A 21,818-nucleotide genomic window follows, 5' to 3' on the forward strand; every position below is an offset into this window, starting at 1 on the left:
ACGTCCAAACAATCAAATCAGTTTTCATTGTGCTTTAAAGCAGTATTTTATTATAGATGAAATACTCAAATTGAGCAACATGAACAAGAACTATGTGACCGCTATACAACTTATGAAGTGTTTGGACTGTGATGCAACAATGTTTCGGTCTAACAAGAATGAATGGATAACTTCCAGCTCTACAGAAAACAAACAACAAGAGGTCAATTCAAACATGAAGTGCAAACTGTATTGCAATTCCAATACAATCGTACAAAAAACAATAGCAAAAATGATGCAGCAGTGTCCGCATACACAGAGAACCTTCTCTGTTATATTTACAAAATGACAAGAGCTGTATGAAAAAACACTTTTGTGTTTAAGTGTGAAACCCAGTGATAGAAATGTGGCGCTGTCAGCATGCTAAACAAACAATGCTGTACCTTATTGCATATGGGGAACACACAGGACACAACATACACAATCCACCTCATATCCATCAATAAAAGTAATAATTTAGAAATAAAAAGTTACAAAAATGGCACTTAAAGATGTTTCAACTATGTTGAATATTGAATACTGTCACCGTGTTTAGTCAAAAATGACAGTTGGTTAAACAGATTTGTGGATGACAACACAATATTTGTTTAGCTCATTTGGACAAAAGCGCCTGCTAAATGACTAAATGCTTTGTAATGTGATGGAATTCGTTGAGTTTAAAGGAAACATTATTAAACACAATAAGCTTTTTAAAATGGTCCACAAAAATAAGATGACTGTCAGACAGTGCACACTTGAATGTTGCAACTAATAAATAAAAATGTTCAAGGAGAGCACTGGTTATGCATATTTTGATTCTGCATTACCTTTTACATCTGTATATTTTAACTGCAGAAAGTAAGATAATTACAGAGTACACGGCACTGAAAACACATTCAAAAAGCAGTAAACGTGGGATAAGAGATCACTATCAACTCAGGGTGTTTGGCACTAATGTACGACTATGTCTCTTATCTAATTTAAAGGGTAAATCTAGTAAAGTTACATGCGAGACGTGGTGACTGTGTGTTTATGGTTACTCATAAGAAACCATACCGGTCCAAACTGCAAGTGGCATACAATTTGTGCAGTTATGTGCTTTTGTAGTTTATATAATCGGCGAGGAAGCTAAAGAGAGTTAAAGACTAGTGGAGTTCAGAAGCCAGATGGTGTCAGAATGTTCATATCTCTGTGTCTGAGTCTGTGACATGTTTTCTTTCCCTCCTCGCCGCTCATCTCGATCTTGGGAGAGTTGAAATTGGCAGGATCTTCAACCATGAGGTTTACTTTGGTTTTTATACCATCCATGGTATTAGACTTCTGAATTCCAAAGTACGAATGCAGCGAGAGTCCCCCTGTTGTCATTGAAATAACAAATAAATTAGTCATTTCTCCATCCATTCAATTCCATTTTTCTCTTTTAGCCTTATTTTACTATGAAACAACAACATTCACATCAAGTTATTATTAGTATAAAGCAGGACCCTACCAGGTGTGTTGGTCTCTGATCCTGGGTCAGTGGGTGATTTCTGCACCATGGGGCGCACCCTGAAGAGGCTCCACCGTTCCCCTCCACGTCCACCTCCTTCATTACCACCCATTGAAGCAACTGCGATGACAACGCTGGACTCAGACAAAGGTGAGGACTCTGGGTAAACCAGCTCCTGTTAAAAACATCAGATAGACATCAAATTACAAACTACAACAAAATAACATTTCACAACATCCACATTAGATTGCTCAATATCACTTTGTAAGGTGTTTATCGTTTAATAATGAGACTTCTCTCCACCTGTGAGTGATGTTCAGAAAGTGTGGGGATTCTGATGGATTCTGCTGCTGTTGAAATCTTGTCCTCTCTGAAGTCCTCACTTAACATTTTCAACTCCTATAAAACATATACAAAACATGAATAAAATGTATCGCAGTTTACACAATAAAAAAGTGCAGCTCTTTCCCCAATGCATTGCATAATAGTCTATAGTCATAACCCTATAAATAACTACAACACCAGCTAAACAATATGACGCATGTCTTTGCGTTAAGATTTAATATATAACTTAGTTAACCTATAATATAGAATCACTATAAGCAACTTGGACATCTAAAAAGTGTCTTAACGTATAGTTGGTATTTAATGGTTACATTTAACATTCACAAGCTAACATCATGCAACTTAAGTAACACAATACGTTCTGAACATGTAAATTAACACACACTAAACAAACATACAAAACAGAAACTTAAAAAGCTAAGAGCACAATAAAATAAGCATTAAAACGAGATGACACATACACGCACGAATCATAGCATCGCCATACCATAAACTGCCTCATTTAACAGCTAAACGTAAACAGCTGATAGTAATATCATAACGTTAATGACGTCAATGTTTTAGTCTTAAAGGTCATAGGTTAAATGTTTCGTTCTTTAGAATTTAAAGGGCTTCAGTCCAATGACAAGAAGCGTCGTTGATCTGATAAACAGGCCCTTGTTTACAACACCGAACTCACCTTTTCCGCTCTATAGCTCGTTTATTATCCGATCCAGCGGGCTCTTCCATTTGCTCCATGTTTATAAATACAATATTTGTTGATGATATACCGATAAAGAGGTAAAACACCGATTAATCGTCGTTTATACCCGGTTGAAAGCGAGCGCAGAGGTGTCCACGGGAGAACAAGAACAACGCGTACTCACAAAATGACGGACGGGAAGTAGAACGCTTTAAGATAAAAGTCCCCCGCAACTGACATAATATTACTGTATTTGGGCGTTTACTGTAGACACACCTCCAGCACAGCCAATGAAAAACACTGAGATTGTACATGTTTATCTCTGTGAGGTATAGTAGGGTTCAACAACCCTGTTTACGTTTAGTTTAGACATTCCCAGTGTGAGACAGTTAGGTAAGAGACCACAGTATAGATATATGCCTTGAGTTGTGATGCATATGAATAAGGAACAATAATATTTTTTTATTATTATTTATTAAATTTAGCAGATTTATAAATCAAAAATATAAAAAGGTTTAGATGTGTTAAACACACATACTCTGTTTTCTTTATTTAAAAATGACAATTATGGCAAGTGCCCTGCCCTGACATGTGAAATTTGTCATTTCCCAACCCCTTCTCAAATGTTTCTCAACCACAATGTTGAGAAACATGCCGTTTTATGACACACAAAGAACAAACTGTTTATCAGATAGCTATATTAGTACATGTACATGCCGTTCCAGTCAAAAATACAACGGGAAACATCACGATCGCTGATGGAAATTTATTTCTGATATGACATGGAAGGCACTGTATTACAGCCTATTTTGCATAGGAGGAAATGACTTTAAGTGATTGTAAACCGAAATCAAGACCAAATGAAAATCGCAGTGCAGTTTTCCTGTTCCTATGCAGTCTGCAATATCGGGCCAATTTGACATAAGCCAACCTTTTCTAATAAACATTATCAATAACAGCATTCATGTAATGTTGATCCGTTTCATTAAGGCATCATTGCATCTTTACACTATAAATAAATAACAGTTTGACCCTTTAAAAGGCCGAAATACAGTATTGGTCACAGTCGCTTAAAACAATGAAGCTTGAGAGGTGCATTTATCATCATTTGCCCCAAACTATAAAGATAAAACAAACAATATTTGACCATTTTCTTCTCAAAATGCAAGTACAAAAAAGAAGTAAAAATTTAGGATACGCATGATTAAGGTATTTAAACCCAAGACACATTCCCTGGGTTAATGCCCTTGTTAAGAAGCACAATGAATCAAGTGATATTTCAAAAGGTTGTTCTCCCACATGAGATGTTAGAACCAAAGCACCAGGAGTAGTCTAAACAATATCCAGCATCATTGCAAACACCCCATACAGGTAAGTTTTACCTGTTACGGTACAGTAGCAGTATATACACACATTAACACAGAACACACTGCCATACAGTCCATCTGTAGTTCATCTGTGTTTTTTAAAGAATTATTGCTATAAAAACATCTTTATGACCTTATCTTCGTTCTACTTTAAAGATAAATTTCCTGAGTACAGATTAACACAGTACTCAACAATAATAGGCAGTGCAGGTTAATGATGAACCTGTTACATACGAACCAGAGACAGACTGTAAATATCATATGCAGCTATTCCATCATACACTTTACTCTATTTATATGATTCTTCGTGCAAAAATGTATAATTCATATTCTTGCTTGCTTCAAATGGCCCATGCTCTTATTAAATTAGAATGCCCTACTTAATTTCTTCTGATGTCCAAATGATAAATACACATAAAATAAGAAATGGAATATGGCACCGGAACAGAGGAAGTGTACGGGGTAAAGCCAAAGTTTACAGGTTTCCACAATTCTGTTCGGAATCAGTAAGGCGGGCATCACTTTGAGTGAGGCGTTCGGATTGGTCACTCTTAATGACATCTTAAAAAGTGCAGACCTGATTGGTGAGCATCGCTGAGACTCAACTCTTTCCAGAAATGTCCCTTTGGTACCTTCAACAGGACAAAAATGTCAAATAATTATTTGTTATTAATTGTGACTCATACTGGAGTAAACCTTTTACATTAATGAATTTTTCAAGAATTTCCTTCCTGACAGCTCGTGTCTTATTATTAATTATTATATATATAATAAAGTGTATATCTTGAAATCACTGTACATTGCTTTGGATAGAAGCGTCTTTCAAAATGCATACATCTAGATTACCTGACATTTTGCAAATGTCCACAAGGGGGCGTTAGATTGAACTTTCCATTCTGCAGTATGGCTGCTGACACTGGCAACCCATTCTTAGGAAATGTCTACAGGGGACGAAGATAATATTTATAATGTGACACCACAATCACTTAAATAACGCCAATGTTTTATAAAAGGATTAAACTGCATCCTCTTTTTCAAAAGGAAAACATTGCACATAAAATAAAAAGCACACTCACCTCTGGGGTTCGGGAAGGTTTGGTCACGGGACAGGGCGGAGGGGGTCTGTTGGGAGGGCCTGGTCTTGTCTTGGGAGGAACTGATGGGGATGGTCGGGTCTCTGAATGCAGATTTTGGGTGTAGGCTGGGATTGGAGGAGGTTTTACAGCGGGACGGACCACAGAATTTCTGGATCTGGATGAACTAGGAGGACTGACCTTCTGTGGGGACAAAAACGTTATCTTTGTTATCAATCTATTATTGCATATATTGAAATGGTGGCAACTACAAGTAATGATTGAATGAAAATATACAACAGCCAACAGTACAGTGAATTTTGGGAATCGAAATTCTTTGATGTTAAAATTTGGGTCGTTGTCAAAAGACGGTGATGCAAGAAACTGTGGTTTTGAAACGACATCCTGGATAGCACATGCTGACACAAAACCACTTCACACCTGTTCATCAGCGTTTGGTTTCTTTGACTGGAACACTGGGTTGGTGTGACCCGCCTTACGACTTTCTGACTCGTGGGGATCTGGAACACTTTCAAAAGAAATAACACATATGCTTAAATATAAAGATAAATATAAAGATCATTTCATTGATGTATTTGCACTTTAAACAATTAAGAATTGATTACTTGATGCGTATTTGTTTCTTTGGAGAGACGCTGCCTTTGTTAGGGTGGGGCTTCTTTCTACAGCAATACCAACCGACAACAAGAACAGCCAAACCCAAAATAAGAACCACAATAAAGACGACCAGCACAAGATAAAAGCTGCCTGTAAAACATAAGAGAAGAGCATGTGACAAACATCAACGGAAGGGTGAATGTAAAACAGAGCACAGTTTAATGGAATATTCTGGTTAGCGTTTGACATACTGTGTGTGATCACAGGCCCGCTGTCAACACTCCCTCCTGAACCAGATTTATCACAAAATGGTGGTGCCCATCCCGAGTTACAATGACAGTTGTGGTTGTTATTGCAATGCTGCGTGGACAGATGAAAGAACAATGAACATTAGACAGTAAACATTCACAACTGCTAATGCTTTGGATTTTCTGCACAGTTTTAGTGAATAAAAGGTTCAAATAATTAAATAATAGTTTAGCCAAAAATTCACTTTAAAAGACATTTATTCCCTTAGAACTGTAACACAATGTTAGAATTTTCTTGGTTAAACATGATGCCGAGAGACCTGAATTCAGTGTAATTGATTCATAAACGTTTACTACAGGTTTAGTGCACTTCCCCCACACAGATCAACACATTTAGGAAGTGATATCATATCATGAGCTCATCTACATTGACTGATCTAAATCAGCCTACATCAAACCCACGCTGGGACCACGCAGAGTATTAATACTAAATCTTGTAGGTTTAAAACTGCAAGGTTAGTTTTAAGAATATAAAGCTTTGACACATATGTGCATTGAAAAGCCCTATGATTTCATGCTTACCCCTTTACCATGACATTTGGCATTGCATTCATCTGTTTGTAGGAACGATGCATTGCGGCATTCACCTTCAAAACACATCTGTGCCAATCAAAGGTGTGAGAAACAAGCATTACATCAGAGGAAATGCAACCAAGTTAGACGCCTTAGAGACATTACTCAAGAAAAGTACACAATTGACTTCACAACATGAAATGGTGTGAAGAATGCAATTTTCCTTTCCGTGACGTATTTTCTAATGAAACGGTAAGTTGGGGCAGTACATATTGAAAGGCTTGTCCATTTATTTTTGCTAATAGCTTCAGGTTTACATTTGTGGCCAAAAGTGATGTCCCAGTGGGCAAAAAAACACAATATTGGCTTCAAATGTCGCCTCAGGTAAGATTAAACCCTTCATATATGAACAACATAGTACAAAATGTACAAAACACTGAACTTTTCGTGCATTTATTGAACAATTATTGGTAAAATTACAGCACATCAGTATATGACAAAGAGTTTACTAATGTTATCGATAGGAGAAACCAATCGAAAGGAGAATTTCACATTTAGGGGATGGGATATTTATTCAAGATAGCATTTAATCGAACAGTCATTTTTAGCCCCTGAGTGCAGGCTGAGTCATTAATATTGTTGGTCCATTTTTCCAGAAAAACAAATTCATGTGTTGATTTTGGGGTCCTAACGAAAAACTACAACTACAAATGATTGTTATGTGTTTAGTACCTACCGCATTGTCCCCACATTTGGTCCCGGTCAGAACCAAACCTGGGTCTAGAGTGTCACCTTGTCCATTCCGGTAAACATGTGTCCCTCTGCATAAGATCTTCTTATCTTCTGCTCCAGTCTGAATGTTGGTGTCAATAGCCACAGCGTTGGACTCTATAGGTTTACTGGCAGAACTCAGGCACTGAATCTTCCCGCACTTAGCATTTCTACACAGAGAACCAAAGCATGTGACTGATGCTGAATGGAAGATGTGATACGGTTAGTGCACGTGTTTATACAAAATAAAAATGTCTGACTTAATAAATAAACTCAAAAACCTCTCATTGCAGCTCCTGTATGTACCCATCAGATCTCTTCCACAGTTTCCATACGAATCACCAGCTTCATTTACTTTAGTAAAGCAAAGATCAGGAGCAGGAAGGGCATCTGAGATTTAGAGACGGACAATTTACTAAACAAACATAGTTCAAGGATAAGAATAAAATTAAGCCTTGACTGAGTCCAGCTGAGATTTACTATAGCTTGTGCATTGATACGTTCAAAGTCTTTTCACTAGTAACCACAGAGGGACCACCATACAGTAAATCCCTCCAAAAAAAGGCAAAACAATACAAATTCGAATGGTTTCCATTATAAATACCATCAGGGGATTACCATCAAACCATTACATAATTATTTCATCCCAGTAGGATTTGGTGCTCTATCCAACCTCCCACCAATAAAGCCAACACATTACCAGCAGAAGCAAACACAGATATCATTATAGTTTCCATTAAACCAATTCAATTCCCGTTATGACCAGTTAATCAATTAAAATGTATTTGATGGTTTCTACATTTTTTTGTCAGCATTCCAAAGAGGGGTAACACTAAACAATGCTTATAGTGTGGAGGGGCATTGGGAAAGGTTTGGGAAACACTGGTCCATCTGCATTAGGGGACTCATCTGCATCACAACAAATGACATAATCCACAACGTTTTAGGACAGAGTTAAGGAAGGTTTTTACTAAAACACACTGTACTAAACAGATGTCACGAAACCTTAGCAAACCCAGTTATTCATTGATGTGATCTGGGAGATAGTGCGCATGTTCCAAAAGATATGCCGCATGTTAGAATATAAGACAGTACTGTTACCCTGTGAAACGTTACCTTTGCCCCAGAGAGAGAGGCACTGTTGCTCCAGGGTCAGACACATGCCCGTGTAACAGTAGGACTTGCCCCTCGCACAACTGCTGCCATCCATAAGGTACAAGTTAGCCGGGCAGGACTCTGATTTCCCATCACAGTATTCCGGCAGGTCACATAAACCTGATGGAGGTCGGCACATCACTCCTGGGCTATTCAGCTGATCAGGGAACAAGAGAACCAACCGTGACTATTACTTTATGACTTCCTATTTTTATCTAATAGGTATTCAGACGCTGACTTAAAGAGTACAAAAAATGAGATCATGAAAATGTCATTTCATACTGTTGCCATTTTTGAAAGTAAGCAGTCTGCCAAGTTGTAAATCCGAAGTGAATGAATTACAAAGTTATTGGCTTGGAAAAAAGGGAGTCGACTCTGAATCACGCAAACGAGTCGTCCATAGTTTGATTCGCGTACCACAGCACTGTAGCTGTGACCCTCATTCGCGGTAGACCAATCACAGCAAACTAGACCATCTGACCAATCACAGCAGACTAGGGTAGCGGAAAGGTGGGTATTAGACAGATGAATCGCGGAACAAATAATTTAAGAATCAGTCCAGAAGTAAGGTAAGTAATAGTGTTTTTACACCTATGTAAATTAACTTGTTTTTGTAGATTCTTAAAAATCTCTAGTTATGTACTCTTTAATAAACCGCAGCACAAACTGGTTTGTTCTTCATTGACAGAGAGAAGTTAGCACTCAGAACCTTGCACTCATGACAGCAAACTCCATGCGCACACTCCGCTCCGATCTTCAGCGTGCAGTTGTTGGCATTACAACACGGACTGGAACACTCCTTCACAATAAAGGACACGATGAGCGTAAGAAATCAAAAGCGTGAGAAAGAGTAGACAGGATGCAATGAAGCTCTTTCCTGACCTCCACTGCTCCGCAGTCACAATCTTCTCCTTCCTCCAAATATCCGTTTCCACATCGATGACCTCCGTACATCACTCTGGTGTTGGGAGGGTTGAACAAACACTTCCCTCCGCCCGAGTTCAGGTACCCGTTCAGCTCCCTTTGGTTGCACGGGTTAAAGACACGAGGAAACGGATCCCTGAGGAAAAACGTCATTTATTCATATGTTTCCTCAATAAAGAAGGCGTATCTGTAGAGCTGCTTGTTTTGGTCCTCACCCTGTCGCAGCAGCCATGATGCAGCCGCCGTCCTCAGGCTGAGTGAGACAGCAGCCTTTAGGGTCATGGTTCATGCCAAAGTTATGCCCCATCTCATGAGCCATGGTGGCGGCGATGCCAACCGCGATGTCAGAGTGGTCCTGTAAAGAGAGAGGTAGACAAAAAAGATTGACACCATGAGCGATGTGTTTGACAATACAAGCACAATGGATATGTGTGGTAAGTCTTTTACCGAGTTGACTCCACCTGACTGGTATTCAGAACACATGGCTTTAAGAGGGGCAAGACCAATGATGGTGCCTTGAAACGAAACACCCCTGCGAACACAAATGAAACAACTGCTCGTATTGCAATAAGACATGACAAAACAGAATCAAATCACCTACATTTTGACTTTGTTTCTGTACAAAAAGGTTTAAAAGAATTTGATGAATTTGCATTTTTTGTCACACCAAACTGGTTTAAGAAGGGATATAGCGAGTCCTTCCGACTTTTGGAGGAAATTTGGTTTAGGACTGGTGCATTGTGTACATTTTGAAAACATCTCCTCAGCATGAGGCCAATTAAATGAAGGCAGAATTTAACTTTTTCTGTAAAGTGACCCCCCAAAAAAATACACTTATGGCTTTCTATCTTCTGCAGAACACAAAATCAATTCTGCAGAATGTTGGCAACCAAACAACAACATTGGACGTTTGGTTGGAGACATTTCTCTAAATATCTTCTTTTGTGTTCCACTGAAGAAAATAGATTGTTTGAACTATCCCTATAAGACAGGCCCACTATCAATGATAACAGTTTTATAAATCAGATGTTAATGATGGTTAAACTGACGTTATAAGCTGAGCATTGTCATTGGGCAGATTTGGGAGCTGTTTCCTCCTCCAGGTCAGAAATGCGGCCAGGGTGCTGTAGGGGTTATCAGTCACGATGATCTTGTCTTGATGGTTCCAGATCTCCAGCCAGATCAGTGCCACACGGATGTTCAGTGCTTTGTAGTACTGGAACATTACATCACACAATTAATTATTTACAATTATATGTATGAAAAGTTTGTTTAAAACCACATTCTCACCTTATCCACAAAGTTAGCAGCTTCGAGCAGCTTCGCCTTGGTCCTTTCAAGGTCTCGACCATGTTTGACAAACTGCAACGAGACAGTTCATCTTTGACTTCAAGAGATCTGAATGATCTTTGTACTCACACGAAGCATTCTGAGAGGACTCTTTTGAAGCCATTTTCTACAAGGATATGTAGTCATCAAACGGCTGCGACCTCATTGCAAAATGAACGTGTTTATAAGCATCTGATCTGAAGTTATCAGAGCTTACATTTGTTTGCACATACAGTAACTGTTTTGTAGCTGATGCTTGTATCCAGATTGAATTATTCCAGTTACAAATAACCTGGTTCTATTCGTAACCACTACACCATCTCAAATGTAATGAGCTAGTAAATATATTTTGATGAGGTCATCATGTTTTCCAACGAAACCCTGATATGAAGGCAGCACAAACTGTTTGAGTGTCAAATTTATGGTTCAGAGATAAATTTGGAATTGTTTGACGCTGGTGTTATTTGCTGTATACAACAATATACATTGATTTTATACTGCATTACATTCATCCGGCAGGCATTCTTATTCACATCAACTTACTGCAGAGTGAATTCAAGGACAAGTCAGGAAGAGAAAGCCTCTACTTTTTGGACTTTACCTCAGCATGATCCGCCACCACCATCAGCTCTACATATTTCCTGCTGCTGCTGACATCTCTTCTGTCCTGCCGTGAGAAAACAAAAGATAAAACCGATGAGCTAATATACTTTGTTGAGTCACTGCTTCTAAATCTGACTTAATGATCGAAATGCTCCGAGACATGACCAACTGAGAATGCTGAACATCCTGTGTCTTCAGTTTAAGACAGAAAGTCCATTCACACCGATGCGAAGAACAATGTATCTTTAGTTCTGTAGCATTTCTCATTTATTTAAATAACAAATGTTATCATATGGGAATTTCCACAAATGGAGTACAAAAGGATCATAAACTTTATAAAAAAATAAGACAAGTATGTGAAGAAAACACCAAAGCCTCAAAAAGATATTATGCTTTGAAGTCAACCTAGATATTATCTAAACTCAAAGTTATACGAGTTTCAACTCAACAAAATTAAATTCAAAATATATTAAATGTTGAAAATACCTTAATATTACATAAACAGGGTCTAAAATACAACAGGGAAGTGTCGAAGCTTGACATAGCTTTGATCATGCAGCAACCAAAAGATCATATTTACGCATTCGGCACAAATTATACATTTATCCAAAGTCACTTATAGTAAATTTAGGGTATTCTATTTATATTATTTATATTTTATTCGACTCGACTGGAGTCTAGTCTAGTAGAGTGTGTCTTGCCCTACTAGTTGAACATATAGCCAAACCATTAAATCATTATACCGCAAATAAATTAGACATTAGGCCACGGACAGTGATCTCACCCTGTGCCCATGATGCGCAATTACATCCATCAGCTCTTGAAGGCTTTCCGTGTGATTCCCGTCTCCATGGTGATGTCCGCAGGTGCCCTCCGATAGTTTCAGGTTCTGAGTGTTGTATACAGCATGTCCCTGAGAGCGTGTTTGGTTAGCCAGCGGTTCGATCATGTAGCTCACGGTATGGTTGACTGTTATCATGCCCCTGGAGAAAACACGTGAATCACAAGGACATTGAGTATTAAAGTGGAAAAACCCGATCATGGACATTTAAACAGGATGGAAAACGTTCAGCTGTCCACATTAATGATCTTTATCCCGGATGGGAGGTTGAAGAAAAGAGGGAATGGAACGGAATTGATGGCCAATGTGTGTTTATACAGAACTGAACAGATTTTCTTGCTTCCTGGATATCCAAATATTCCCTAAACACACAAACTTACACACGCGCACAACACTTCACAGATGTGTGATGATAATGCCCAACGCACATCAATGAAAACGCATGCATTGCAAAAATACAAAGAAAATACCAGGCAACACGCAAAAATAAGCCAAATTTGGGTGGAATTGTGCAGCTGTGAAAACCATCTGGGCCGATGTGTGTGTGTGTATATGGACTGTGAAAATGCTCACATGGATAGATTTCAGATATTCCCTCTTCTCCAATGAAATTCCCACTCACTTATGCTGCCTTCTTAAAGACCTTCATTGCACTTTTTGGAGGAAATCATGAATTCTTTGCTATCAGTCAATGCTCTCCTTCTCCGAAGAAAATCTTAGACAGGAAACTGCTCTCAGCCCACTCAGTTGTCCAGCCAACACTGTAACAATGAACTCACTCAACTTCACTTCCCGGGTGCTGATGCAAAAACGACACGCTAATAAAGTGAAACTTTTTGTGATCATATCAGTAAAGAATAAAGATTGGGCTTTTTATCAATAAGCCACGAAATAAAAAAGGCTCTAAATATGGCTGTGATTTCTTTTTAAATGGCATAAAGAAATTATTAATATCTTTTCATCTTTTCATTAATATCTTTTCATTACATACTAAACGGTTTAATTGTAGTTGAGGTAAACCAATCATTTTTGTCTCAATAAGCTAGTGACCATATTTCTCTAAACTATGTGCATTTGTTTGCAGAATTTTTTTTTTACAAAAAAAGACAAAATAACATAAAATAAAAATATGTTTTCAGACCTCAAATACTGCTATATACTTGATCCTAAGAAATCAAGATCTAATTCATTTTTAGTCAATAAAATAAATTCCCAAAGAGCGGGCATCAGCGAGCAAAGTTTGTGGGTATAATTCCAGCCAATTTTGTCGTGCAGGGTCACTTAGTTGAAAAAATATCCCTGATAATCACAGTTTTATGTAAAATCCTCTGAAATGATCTGTTATCTTAGTTTTTTGAGAGCTGCGTGGCTTTTAAATTAGAGATTCATTGATAATTCATGATAAAAATCTTTTTACAGGTTATGCCGATGTCCTCACCTGAGTCCATCGCAGGTACTGAGGACCACACTGGACTCCTGAAACCCTTTGACTGTCCCATGATAATAACAGTGGTCCTGTAACAAAGACAGAATAAGTTCAACATTACATTGTATCAATATTACATTAAAAAACACACTTTAAAAGAAGTGAGAACACTAGATTAGATAAAGAAATTCAAGACATCCATTTAGTGTTCTTGTCATAACATTAACATCACACATATTATATCATTTTAAACATAGATAGAAAGTAAAGGCAAAACACTTTTCACTCTTTCTTTAGTTGTGGTAATGAGTGTCTATTAGTTAACTGAGAAAACCATGAGATAACCATGACAGAATAATCTTTTCATATGTTATCAAGAAGCACAGACTTCTGCACACTTACTCTGATGGATGGTCTGGAAAACTGACGGATTCCATTTGGATCGTACCATATCTCTTGATATTCAGGTGAAAACAGCTCCCTTGAAGTAAAAAACAGACACATTAAACAGCTATACATATATCCTGTGTAATTCCACAGCTGGACAACAAGACAACTTCCATCAGGAACAATGTAAACAAATTCAACATGTTTTCATTCCTACTCTGGAGTCACAGATGAACCAGAATGTGATGCATGTTGGGTTCAGGTTATTAGAGAACAGAAACCTCTTTGATTCTCTCATGCGTTTCAGAGGATTTCTACAAAGATAAAAGCTGACAGTGACATTATGGTTCCTTTAAGGGCCTTGAGCCCATTAAACATTAATCTGAAAGTGTTTGAGTTTAAGCATCAGAGAGACACACAGCGACTGTGCTAGCACAGACTGAAAACCGAATGTGCATTCAGCATGCTTATATACTGCACTTCTTACAAAATGGATAAAACAAAGTCACAAACTTTTACAGAAAAATCTAAAGAGAACAGAGTTTTTTAGGCCTTGCTTTGTCTAAAATTAAACATATCAAATCGATCAAAAGAGTTTAACAACCACAAGTTTTCATGTTGCGGTAATTGACTCATTGTCAACTCCAGTCATCACTGTGTTCTCATTTCCTCCGTCTATGTCTTTCTCTTACTCCCAAAAATAAATCTTAAGCGTCTGTTTCTCTTTGTTTATATTTGTAGGCCTAGCACCACTTGCTCTGGACGCCGTCCAGACCTACTGCGCTGTGACCTCCATCACCCACACACATGGAACACCCACCAGGCTACACAAGCCTGTACTGACCCTGCAGGGGCCGTCGATCTTTGCAAGAAGAAAAAGTGAAAAATCCCTCAGAGATTAATCTTTTCATATGGTCCCTTGGATACATGCAGTCTATTAAAGTTGTTCACCCTAAGAAGAAAATTCATTTATAATTTATTCACCCTCTTGTCATTCCAATCCGAACACAAAAGAAGATATTTTGAAGAATGTTGGTAACCAAACAACATTGACCCCCATTGATACTGTGTAGGACACAAAACCACCGAGGCATTTCTCGTGTTCCACAGAAGAAAGAGTCACATGCATATTTTGAACGACATGACGGTAAATAAATGATGACATAATTTTTATTTTGGGACGAACAGCATCTCAAAACCTGTAACAAGATCCAGATACAGTCGTGAACCCGAGCTGTGCTCCACAAACATGCTCCGACATTTATCACACAATACGCAAATGTGTCCAAGTGCAAAATGCAAATGTGTAGAAAACAACATGTATATGCTACATTTTGAAGAAAATCGCTCACTTCTACTAAGCATCTACTAAGGGAGGTGTTTTAGCCTCACAGAATTTTTTGACATGTAATGAAGAGGGTGTATAATTTGGCATGTCATATCACCAACATCGGCAAAATCATCATAGAGCGTCTGAGAGGCTGAAAAAGCTCACTGGACAGAAATGGGGGCAGCTGGCCAAGGGTGCTTCATTTGATACCCTACAGTAGCACCTCCTAAACAATGCACATTGTGAGCCAACTGTCAGCTCAGCGCACACGGCCCACGCCCAATCTACCCCACCCTGACTCAATATTACTATATTGAGCTCACCACAAACACCCAATGGCCTAAAGAGAACAGTCATAAATTACCAATAAACTCACACGACAGGCATGATGTCAGTCTCCCTCAGGCTCTGGAAAAATAAAGTGAGTGAGAAAGAGAGAGATGTGAAGTTTTTACTGATAAAGAGCCTCTGTTCCTACCAAGCGGATGATAAACGAATGTGTAAGTGGGGTCTTGGCAGTTGTTTTAGCTACACAATCACCAGCACCTACAGAACGACAGCTATAAAACATACATGGTCAGAAATAGACACACGCGGGACTGGAGCCGACAGAGGATTTGACTGCCGTCCAACGAAACTAAGAATGGCATTCCCTTACTGACTGTACCTGACTCTCCTCACTGTCTTTTTGAATATTTTTCATAAGGATTAATACATCCTACTGGAGAAGCAGAATTAATGGAATAATTTTCTCTCCCCCGAGCACTAAAAGGGTCGGCACGGGGCCAGACAGATGCGAGGATGAAGAGCTTTGTGTTCGAGACGCGGCCGTCTGGCAGCGGCTGAAACAAAGAGCTCATTTGAGCACAGAGGAGCTCCGTCTCAAAGGGTCAGTGGGCCACATTTTCAAATATCAAATGACATCACTCTAGAATGCGGGCGAGGGAGGGGGAGAAACAGTGAAGGAAGAGCAAAGGGCGAGAGAGAAGATAAAATAAGAAAGACACAGAGAGATCGAGGACGGTGATGATGAAATATAGGACGTTGGGTGTGGGGAGAGAATGATGACATCGGCGGAAACGTCACCGTCATTCACATGATGGAGGGGCTTTTATTGCCCTTTGCCAGAGTGTTTCCATGTTTTAACAGTGTTCGATCGGTCTGCACTCATTCTGACAGCCAGCGAGAACATGAGAGGGGTCATTTGAAACTATATCATCACATACTTTAAGCAGAATGTGTACTTTTTACGTTCTATTTGCTTTCGTAATGCACATTGTCTTGTGCATCATTCATCAGTGCATTTGACTGAAGAAAAAAATATTTTATAGCAATATAAAAATAGTGCTTTCTTGTTCGTTTATTAGAAATATTTTGACACGACAAATTTATCCAGCTGTCTGGCTCAATTCTAGTAGCAACACCCACTTATAATCCAATAAGTTCCAAATGAAAAAAATCTGCATTAGAATAATACAAATGTTTATGAATGTGTTCCAAATGGCATTTCACATTGACTTCACATGGCTTGTAAGCAGCCTCCTGCTTATGACAAAAGCAAACATTTTGACTGAAACCATTTGGTGTCGGACCGGAGACTTATGGCCCCTTAGAGATGTGTCGGCCCTCTGGAGAGAGAGCGTGCAGAAATAAAGAATATACAGAGTGCATTAACTTCACCCCCAGGACACCGAGACTATGATAAACAATGCTAATGCATACGAGTGCAAATAAAAACAGGGATTCACAACGAGAGACTGGTTTGTGTTGGGGTTCCCTCCCACATCAGAAATTCACAAGAGCCCTAAATAACATCTGACAACCGTCTGAAACTCCTCTGACCTTCAAGTCCCACCCTCAGAAGACCCAAGTCAGCAGTGCTCTGCCTGGATATAAACCCAATTACCTCCTCCGGGTCCATGAGGGCAAACATTCATTAGAATAAAAGCTTGTGGGCTTTGCCAACACACACATAAGTGCACACGCACACACAAACACAAGCTTTCTCCTTGAGACTGTGATGGATCTATCCTGGATGACGGCCACCGACTGGAGATTCACAGCTGCTTTTTGATATTCTACACATGAGACTTTACTGCGACATGGAACAAGCAGAAGCACAAAAGAAAAGGCTTTATACCAGTGTGGCGGTTGCAAAAAAAACGATTTCTTTAGAAAGTCAACCTTATTGTTACACCGTACATGCTAAATAAAAGCTGAGAAATCACAAAACTACTTTTGTGAGAAGTAATAAAATATTTTCTTGCAGTAAAACAAAGATATTTGAGTGTTTATAAAAAGTGGACAATTATATTTTAAAAACAACAATTTAACGTGGCAAAACTCATAATGTTAAAGTGTTAAAGTGTGAGGCATTACGATGTGGTTGCTTGCGTATTCTATTGCATTGGTTACTTACTGCTCAGCAAAAAGAGCCCATCCTCAAATTACTCAGATATTCTGGTCCCCACAGGCCCGCTCCTTCAATGTCCAATTTAAGAAATTATTAATTGAGGACGGACAGAATTAGATAGAAAGTCAATTTGATATTTTAATTCAAAATGTAAAGGATTATGATTGAGAGGTGTCAGTGGACCGAAGCTGAAGTTTCTGGCAGAGTTTCCATGTACTCACAATCATATGATGAAATGTTGTTAGCATGGATTGCTTTTCTCACTAAATGACCCGTGGGGATAAAGAGAGGTTAAAAGGTACAGAGAGGGAGAGAGAGTGTGTTTGGTCATTTTCAAAGAACAAATGATGAAAAAAAATACTACAGAGAAAATGAAACATGGGGTTCAGAAATAGAAAAAGTAGTGACAAGATCTGACTTTATTTAGTATTACCTCAAGCTATTGAGAAACTGAATTATTTTATTTATAGTCAAAGTATCGATATTTTTAAAGGTTTCAGTATATTTATTGATCCTTCTTAAAAGTTGTTGTTAGTTATTATTAAAGGTTAACTCAAAAAATATTATGTTATTCAAATCCTTACTTTCTCCAGTACAACACAAAAAAGATATTTTGAGAAATGTCTCTGTGGTTTTGTGTCCATGCAATAAAAGTCAATGGGTGTCAGCTTTGTTTGGTTACCAACGATCTTCAAAATGTCTTAATTTGTTATCTGTTAAAGAAAGAAAATCACATAGGTTTGAAAAGAGAAATAAATGATGAAATAATTCTTATTTTTGGGTGAACTGTCCATTTAAGCATAACATGACATGACATTGAGCTAGATTAGAATCTAACAACATGTCTTTCAATGTAAATCTTGCTTAACCTCATGTGTGCAATCGATCGCTTTCTTTACCAAATCGCATCCTTCCTAAAAAAAAAATGTCACAACATTGTGTTTATGAAACATCTACCTTCATCACTCCATGATTTGCAACAAAGATGCATGGATTGAATCGTAGGTTTGCGGTATAGGGGAATCTCCCAGTGGCAAATGCTCACAGCAGGATGCATTCCCCCGAGGTTGTGTCACTCAGACACAACGGAGACGTGCTTTGGATGGATCCTCTGTTAGTAGCCTATGGCGTTACCATCTGTTCTGATTTCCAGATAGGATCTTCACAAATGCAATACCACGTAGACCAGCAGAGACTATCCTGGCTTTTCTGTGGCAACCAAGACAGAGTCCTTGAACAACAAAGCAGGGGGTTTTTACCCTCAGGAACGTCTAGTAACTAGCTTTTGATGTCGATGACAAACCTCACAACCATCCCTTTCTTCTCTTCCCATCGACTTGTTGCAAGACCATTAATGAACTGTTCTCCTTATGTTATGGACCCCGGGAATACACATTTATTACCACGTGACACACTTAGCTTCCGGAGCAAAGCATTTCAATTTACAGTCACGTGTGGGTTAACACAAATGCAATGCAAGCTCTTTCCATCAACACATGTGCAGTTGCTTACACCAGACTGAAAAGAGCAAGACGTGTATTTTTGGTCAAGCGCACTGGCATTTCATTGCAAGTATATCATGATTCATGACACCTCCAGTTGAAAAGTGATACGATACAGTCGAGTAAAGCTAGACAGCAGTGGATTGAGCTGAATGGAGATGGTTATTTTAAGACTCACTCATTCCTCTGGAGTTGTAGAATCAGATCTTCTCCCGCTACGGCAATCTTGACCTCCGCCTCAGACAGATGCTGGGAATGTAAAACGAGCAGGTTATCTAGAATTACCCGATAAATGTCATTACTATCAAGCGAACATGGCTTTACTGAAATACTTTAAAAAATATATATACGATTGAAGGGTATATCCAAAAAAGATTGAGATGGAGATCTGGGATGCGTAAATTTGAATGCACAGACGAATTTTAAGTCTCATAATGATAAAAGAAGCCCTAATGAATAAAAACAAGTAGGATTTAAATATAAACAAATGTATGGAATTGACCAAGTTACGTTCAATGAAATATTTCTTTGCTTTAATTGAGGGACAGAAAATTCTCATCACATGCTGTGAAGAAAGATCATCAGGTTTTGTGCAAACCTCAGAGGTCTAGAAAAACAATGCACTGCCAATCCTCAAAATAACATTTTACCTTGTTTGCCACATGAGATCTTTTATGTCTGGCTGGGCTGATCCACTGTGGATAAGTAATATAGCGCTCCAGGTTGTCATGGATGCGCGATATGTCCCCATGCCAACGTCCATCTAATAGAACGATAAATCAATTAATCAATCACTCAATCACGTGACGACCAAGTAACCCAATTTATCACGTGACACGCAAATAATAGATCTGATACAAATTAAGCAATAACAATAAGTTCAAGTGCTTTGAATATTCACGATTCAACTGCTCGGACTTGAATCGGGTCTTCCGTTATCACTTTATTCAATGAAACGACACTCACCTTCACGGACATCATCATGGGCAGTGCAAATTAAAGCCAAATGTAAGCAACAGCAAGAGAAAAATAAAAACACACGAAACTGCACTGCGCTTGCGTCTGTACAGCGGTATAAACCTACGCCCACCATCATCAATAAGACGTGTAAAAATCGTACAATGCATGAAAAAAAACGAGTCGTGCACGATTAAAATGATATTAGGATGTAAAGAGCGTTCATGTTGAACAATAGCACCGGTGCGTGTTCGAGCTGTACAGCACTGACGGAGAAGCGCATCTTTACATGTACCACTTCCCCAAGCACCTCCCTCCTCAAATAATTCAGAAGAATTATTCATTCTGACGAATCCATCTATCAGAATAATTCACCCATAAATAAAACTACTGTCATCCTGTTTTTGCTTTGTTGGACGTAAAATAAGATATTTAAAGAATATGAGGAACTACACAGTTAGGTCACCTTAGAATAGGCAACCATAGTATTTATTTCTTACTACAGTAGTCAATAGAGCCCCAGAAGTGTTTTATTGCAAACATTCTTCCAAATATAAGCTATTTTGTGTGTGTGAGTTCCGCATGCAGAACAACTCAATTTGACAGGTTTGAAACAACTTAAGGTTGAATAAATGATGGCAGATTTTAATTTTGGGTTGAAATATCCCTTTAAGACTTCTACTTAGATTTAACAAGTCACACAAATTATGGGATTCAAATGGAAATGCAGTAGATATTTTAGATAAGGTGTTTTTCATTCAAATAATTTTTACCATGGAAATTATCCTAGTTGATAAATAGTATCTAGCATTTCTAGTATTTAGTGTCACAAATACAAAAGTGAGATATATACAAAAAATCCTAAATAAAAAAACTATATTGGTAAAAAAGTCTCACTTCATATATCAAATCTTCAAGAGTATGTACATACAGTTGTTACATTTACAGCACGCAGTTATACAACAATCCTGCTATAAACATAGCACAAAATTAGGTCAGGGATCCTCAAAATAACATCTGTAATAAAATACATCTTGGCTCTAAAACTATAAGAACAAACTGTAGTGTAAAGTGCTGACGTGACACGTCACATGTGTGATTTATTATAGTCAAGGTATTTAATTATCATCTATTGTCTAGCTGTGTGGAAAATAATAGTGCCGTTTGTTATGAGTGAAATTTGCTGAAATATTAGTCCCTACTTACAAACATGCGCAATATGACATATCTTCAAAAGCACGCACAGCTGTTGCAGTTGCAGTTACAGCGTACAGTCACAAATTTAAGCACGAAATTAGGTCAGGGATATCCAATACAATATTAGGCGTAATAAAAAAAAGGTTGGCACACATATTGCATACACAGAACAGTGAGGAACGTGTCCCTGTGGTAAATCATAGGACAGAGAGAGAGATACTATGATCATGTATGCAGTTATGCTGTGGTGAACATAACCAACAGATAAGAAAGCCACACATTGGTCTTCATTTCAGCACTTTCAAAACTTTACAAGACATCCATAGTTTCATGTACAAATTGTATTCACACTTTATTAAATAAGCTTGTGCTGTTTTCGTCCAGCTGGAATTACAGAAACACTGAAATTAAGCCGAAACGTTGTCAAAAGAAAAGAAAAATCTCTATACCGAGAGAGGAAGTAATGGGGGTGGGTAAAGCAGATGCTCATCCCTGCCGGAAAGAAACAGATCCCTCGGTCATCCCTGGGTCCTTCTTATCTCCTACAGGAATCTGAAGAAAAATAGCATC

At 38.4% G+C, this 21,818-nt stretch overlaps 2 protein-coding genes across 3 annotated transcripts; both read right to left on the minus strand.

Annotated features, from left to right (window-relative positions):
• Positions 1-207: 207 nt before the first annotated feature.
• Positions 208-2,736, minus strand: LOC130438030 (putative monooxygenase p33MONOX). Its single transcript, XM_056769778.1, has 4 exons — positions 2,532-2,736; positions 1,811-1,906; positions 1,508-1,682; positions 208-1,373 (listed from the first exon to the last, which is right to left on the minus strand). Exons 2-4 carry the CDS (start codon positions 1,895-1,897, stop codon positions 1,174-1,176), a joined length of 462 nt encoding a protein of 153 aa, XP_056625756.1. The 5' UTR covers positions 1,898-1,906; positions 2,532-2,736; the 3' UTR covers positions 208-1,173.
• A 278-nt stretch (positions 2,737-3,014) lies between these two features.
• Positions 3,015-20,323, minus strand: adam19b (ADAM metallopeptidase domain 19b). 2 transcript variants are annotated; one of them, XM_056770106.1, is made up of 23 exons: positions 20,061-20,323; positions 19,745-19,857; positions 19,273-19,343; positions 13,865-13,943; positions 13,475-13,551; positions 11,980-12,178; positions 11,194-11,259; positions 10,554-10,625; positions 10,313-10,479; positions 9,711-9,795; positions 9,479-9,618; positions 9,222-9,399; positions 9,049-9,138; positions 8,301-8,496; positions 7,466-7,574; positions 7,150-7,354; positions 6,423-6,500; positions 5,844-5,952; positions 5,601-5,742; positions 5,416-5,503; positions 4,978-5,178; positions 4,748-4,842; positions 3,015-4,533 (listed from the first exon to the last, which is right to left on the minus strand). In XM_056770106.1, the coding sequence occupies exons 1-23, from the start codon at positions 20,188-20,190 to the stop codon at positions 4,503-4,505; spliced, it is 2,721 nt and encodes a 906-aa protein (XP_056626084.1). In that variant the 5' UTR covers positions 20,191-20,323; the 3' UTR covers positions 3,015-4,502. The 2 variants fall into 2 exon arrangements, with proteins under 2 accessions (XP_056626084.1, XP_056626085.1); XM_056770107.1 differs by lacking the exons at positions 13,475-13,551; positions 13,865-13,943; positions 19,273-19,343; positions 19,745-19,857; positions 20,061-20,323 and adding an exon at positions 12,610-13,456.
• Between the last annotated feature and the right edge of the window lie 1,495 nt (positions 20,324-21,818).

The sequence above is a fragment of the Triplophysa dalaica genome, chromosome 16 (genome assembly GCF_015846415.1).
Source record: "Triplophysa dalaica isolate WHDGS20190420 chromosome 16, ASM1584641v1, whole genome shotgun sequence".
NCBI classification, from domain to species: domain Eukaryota; kingdom Metazoa; phylum Chordata; class Actinopteri; order Cypriniformes; family Nemacheilidae; genus Triplophysa; species Triplophysa dalaica.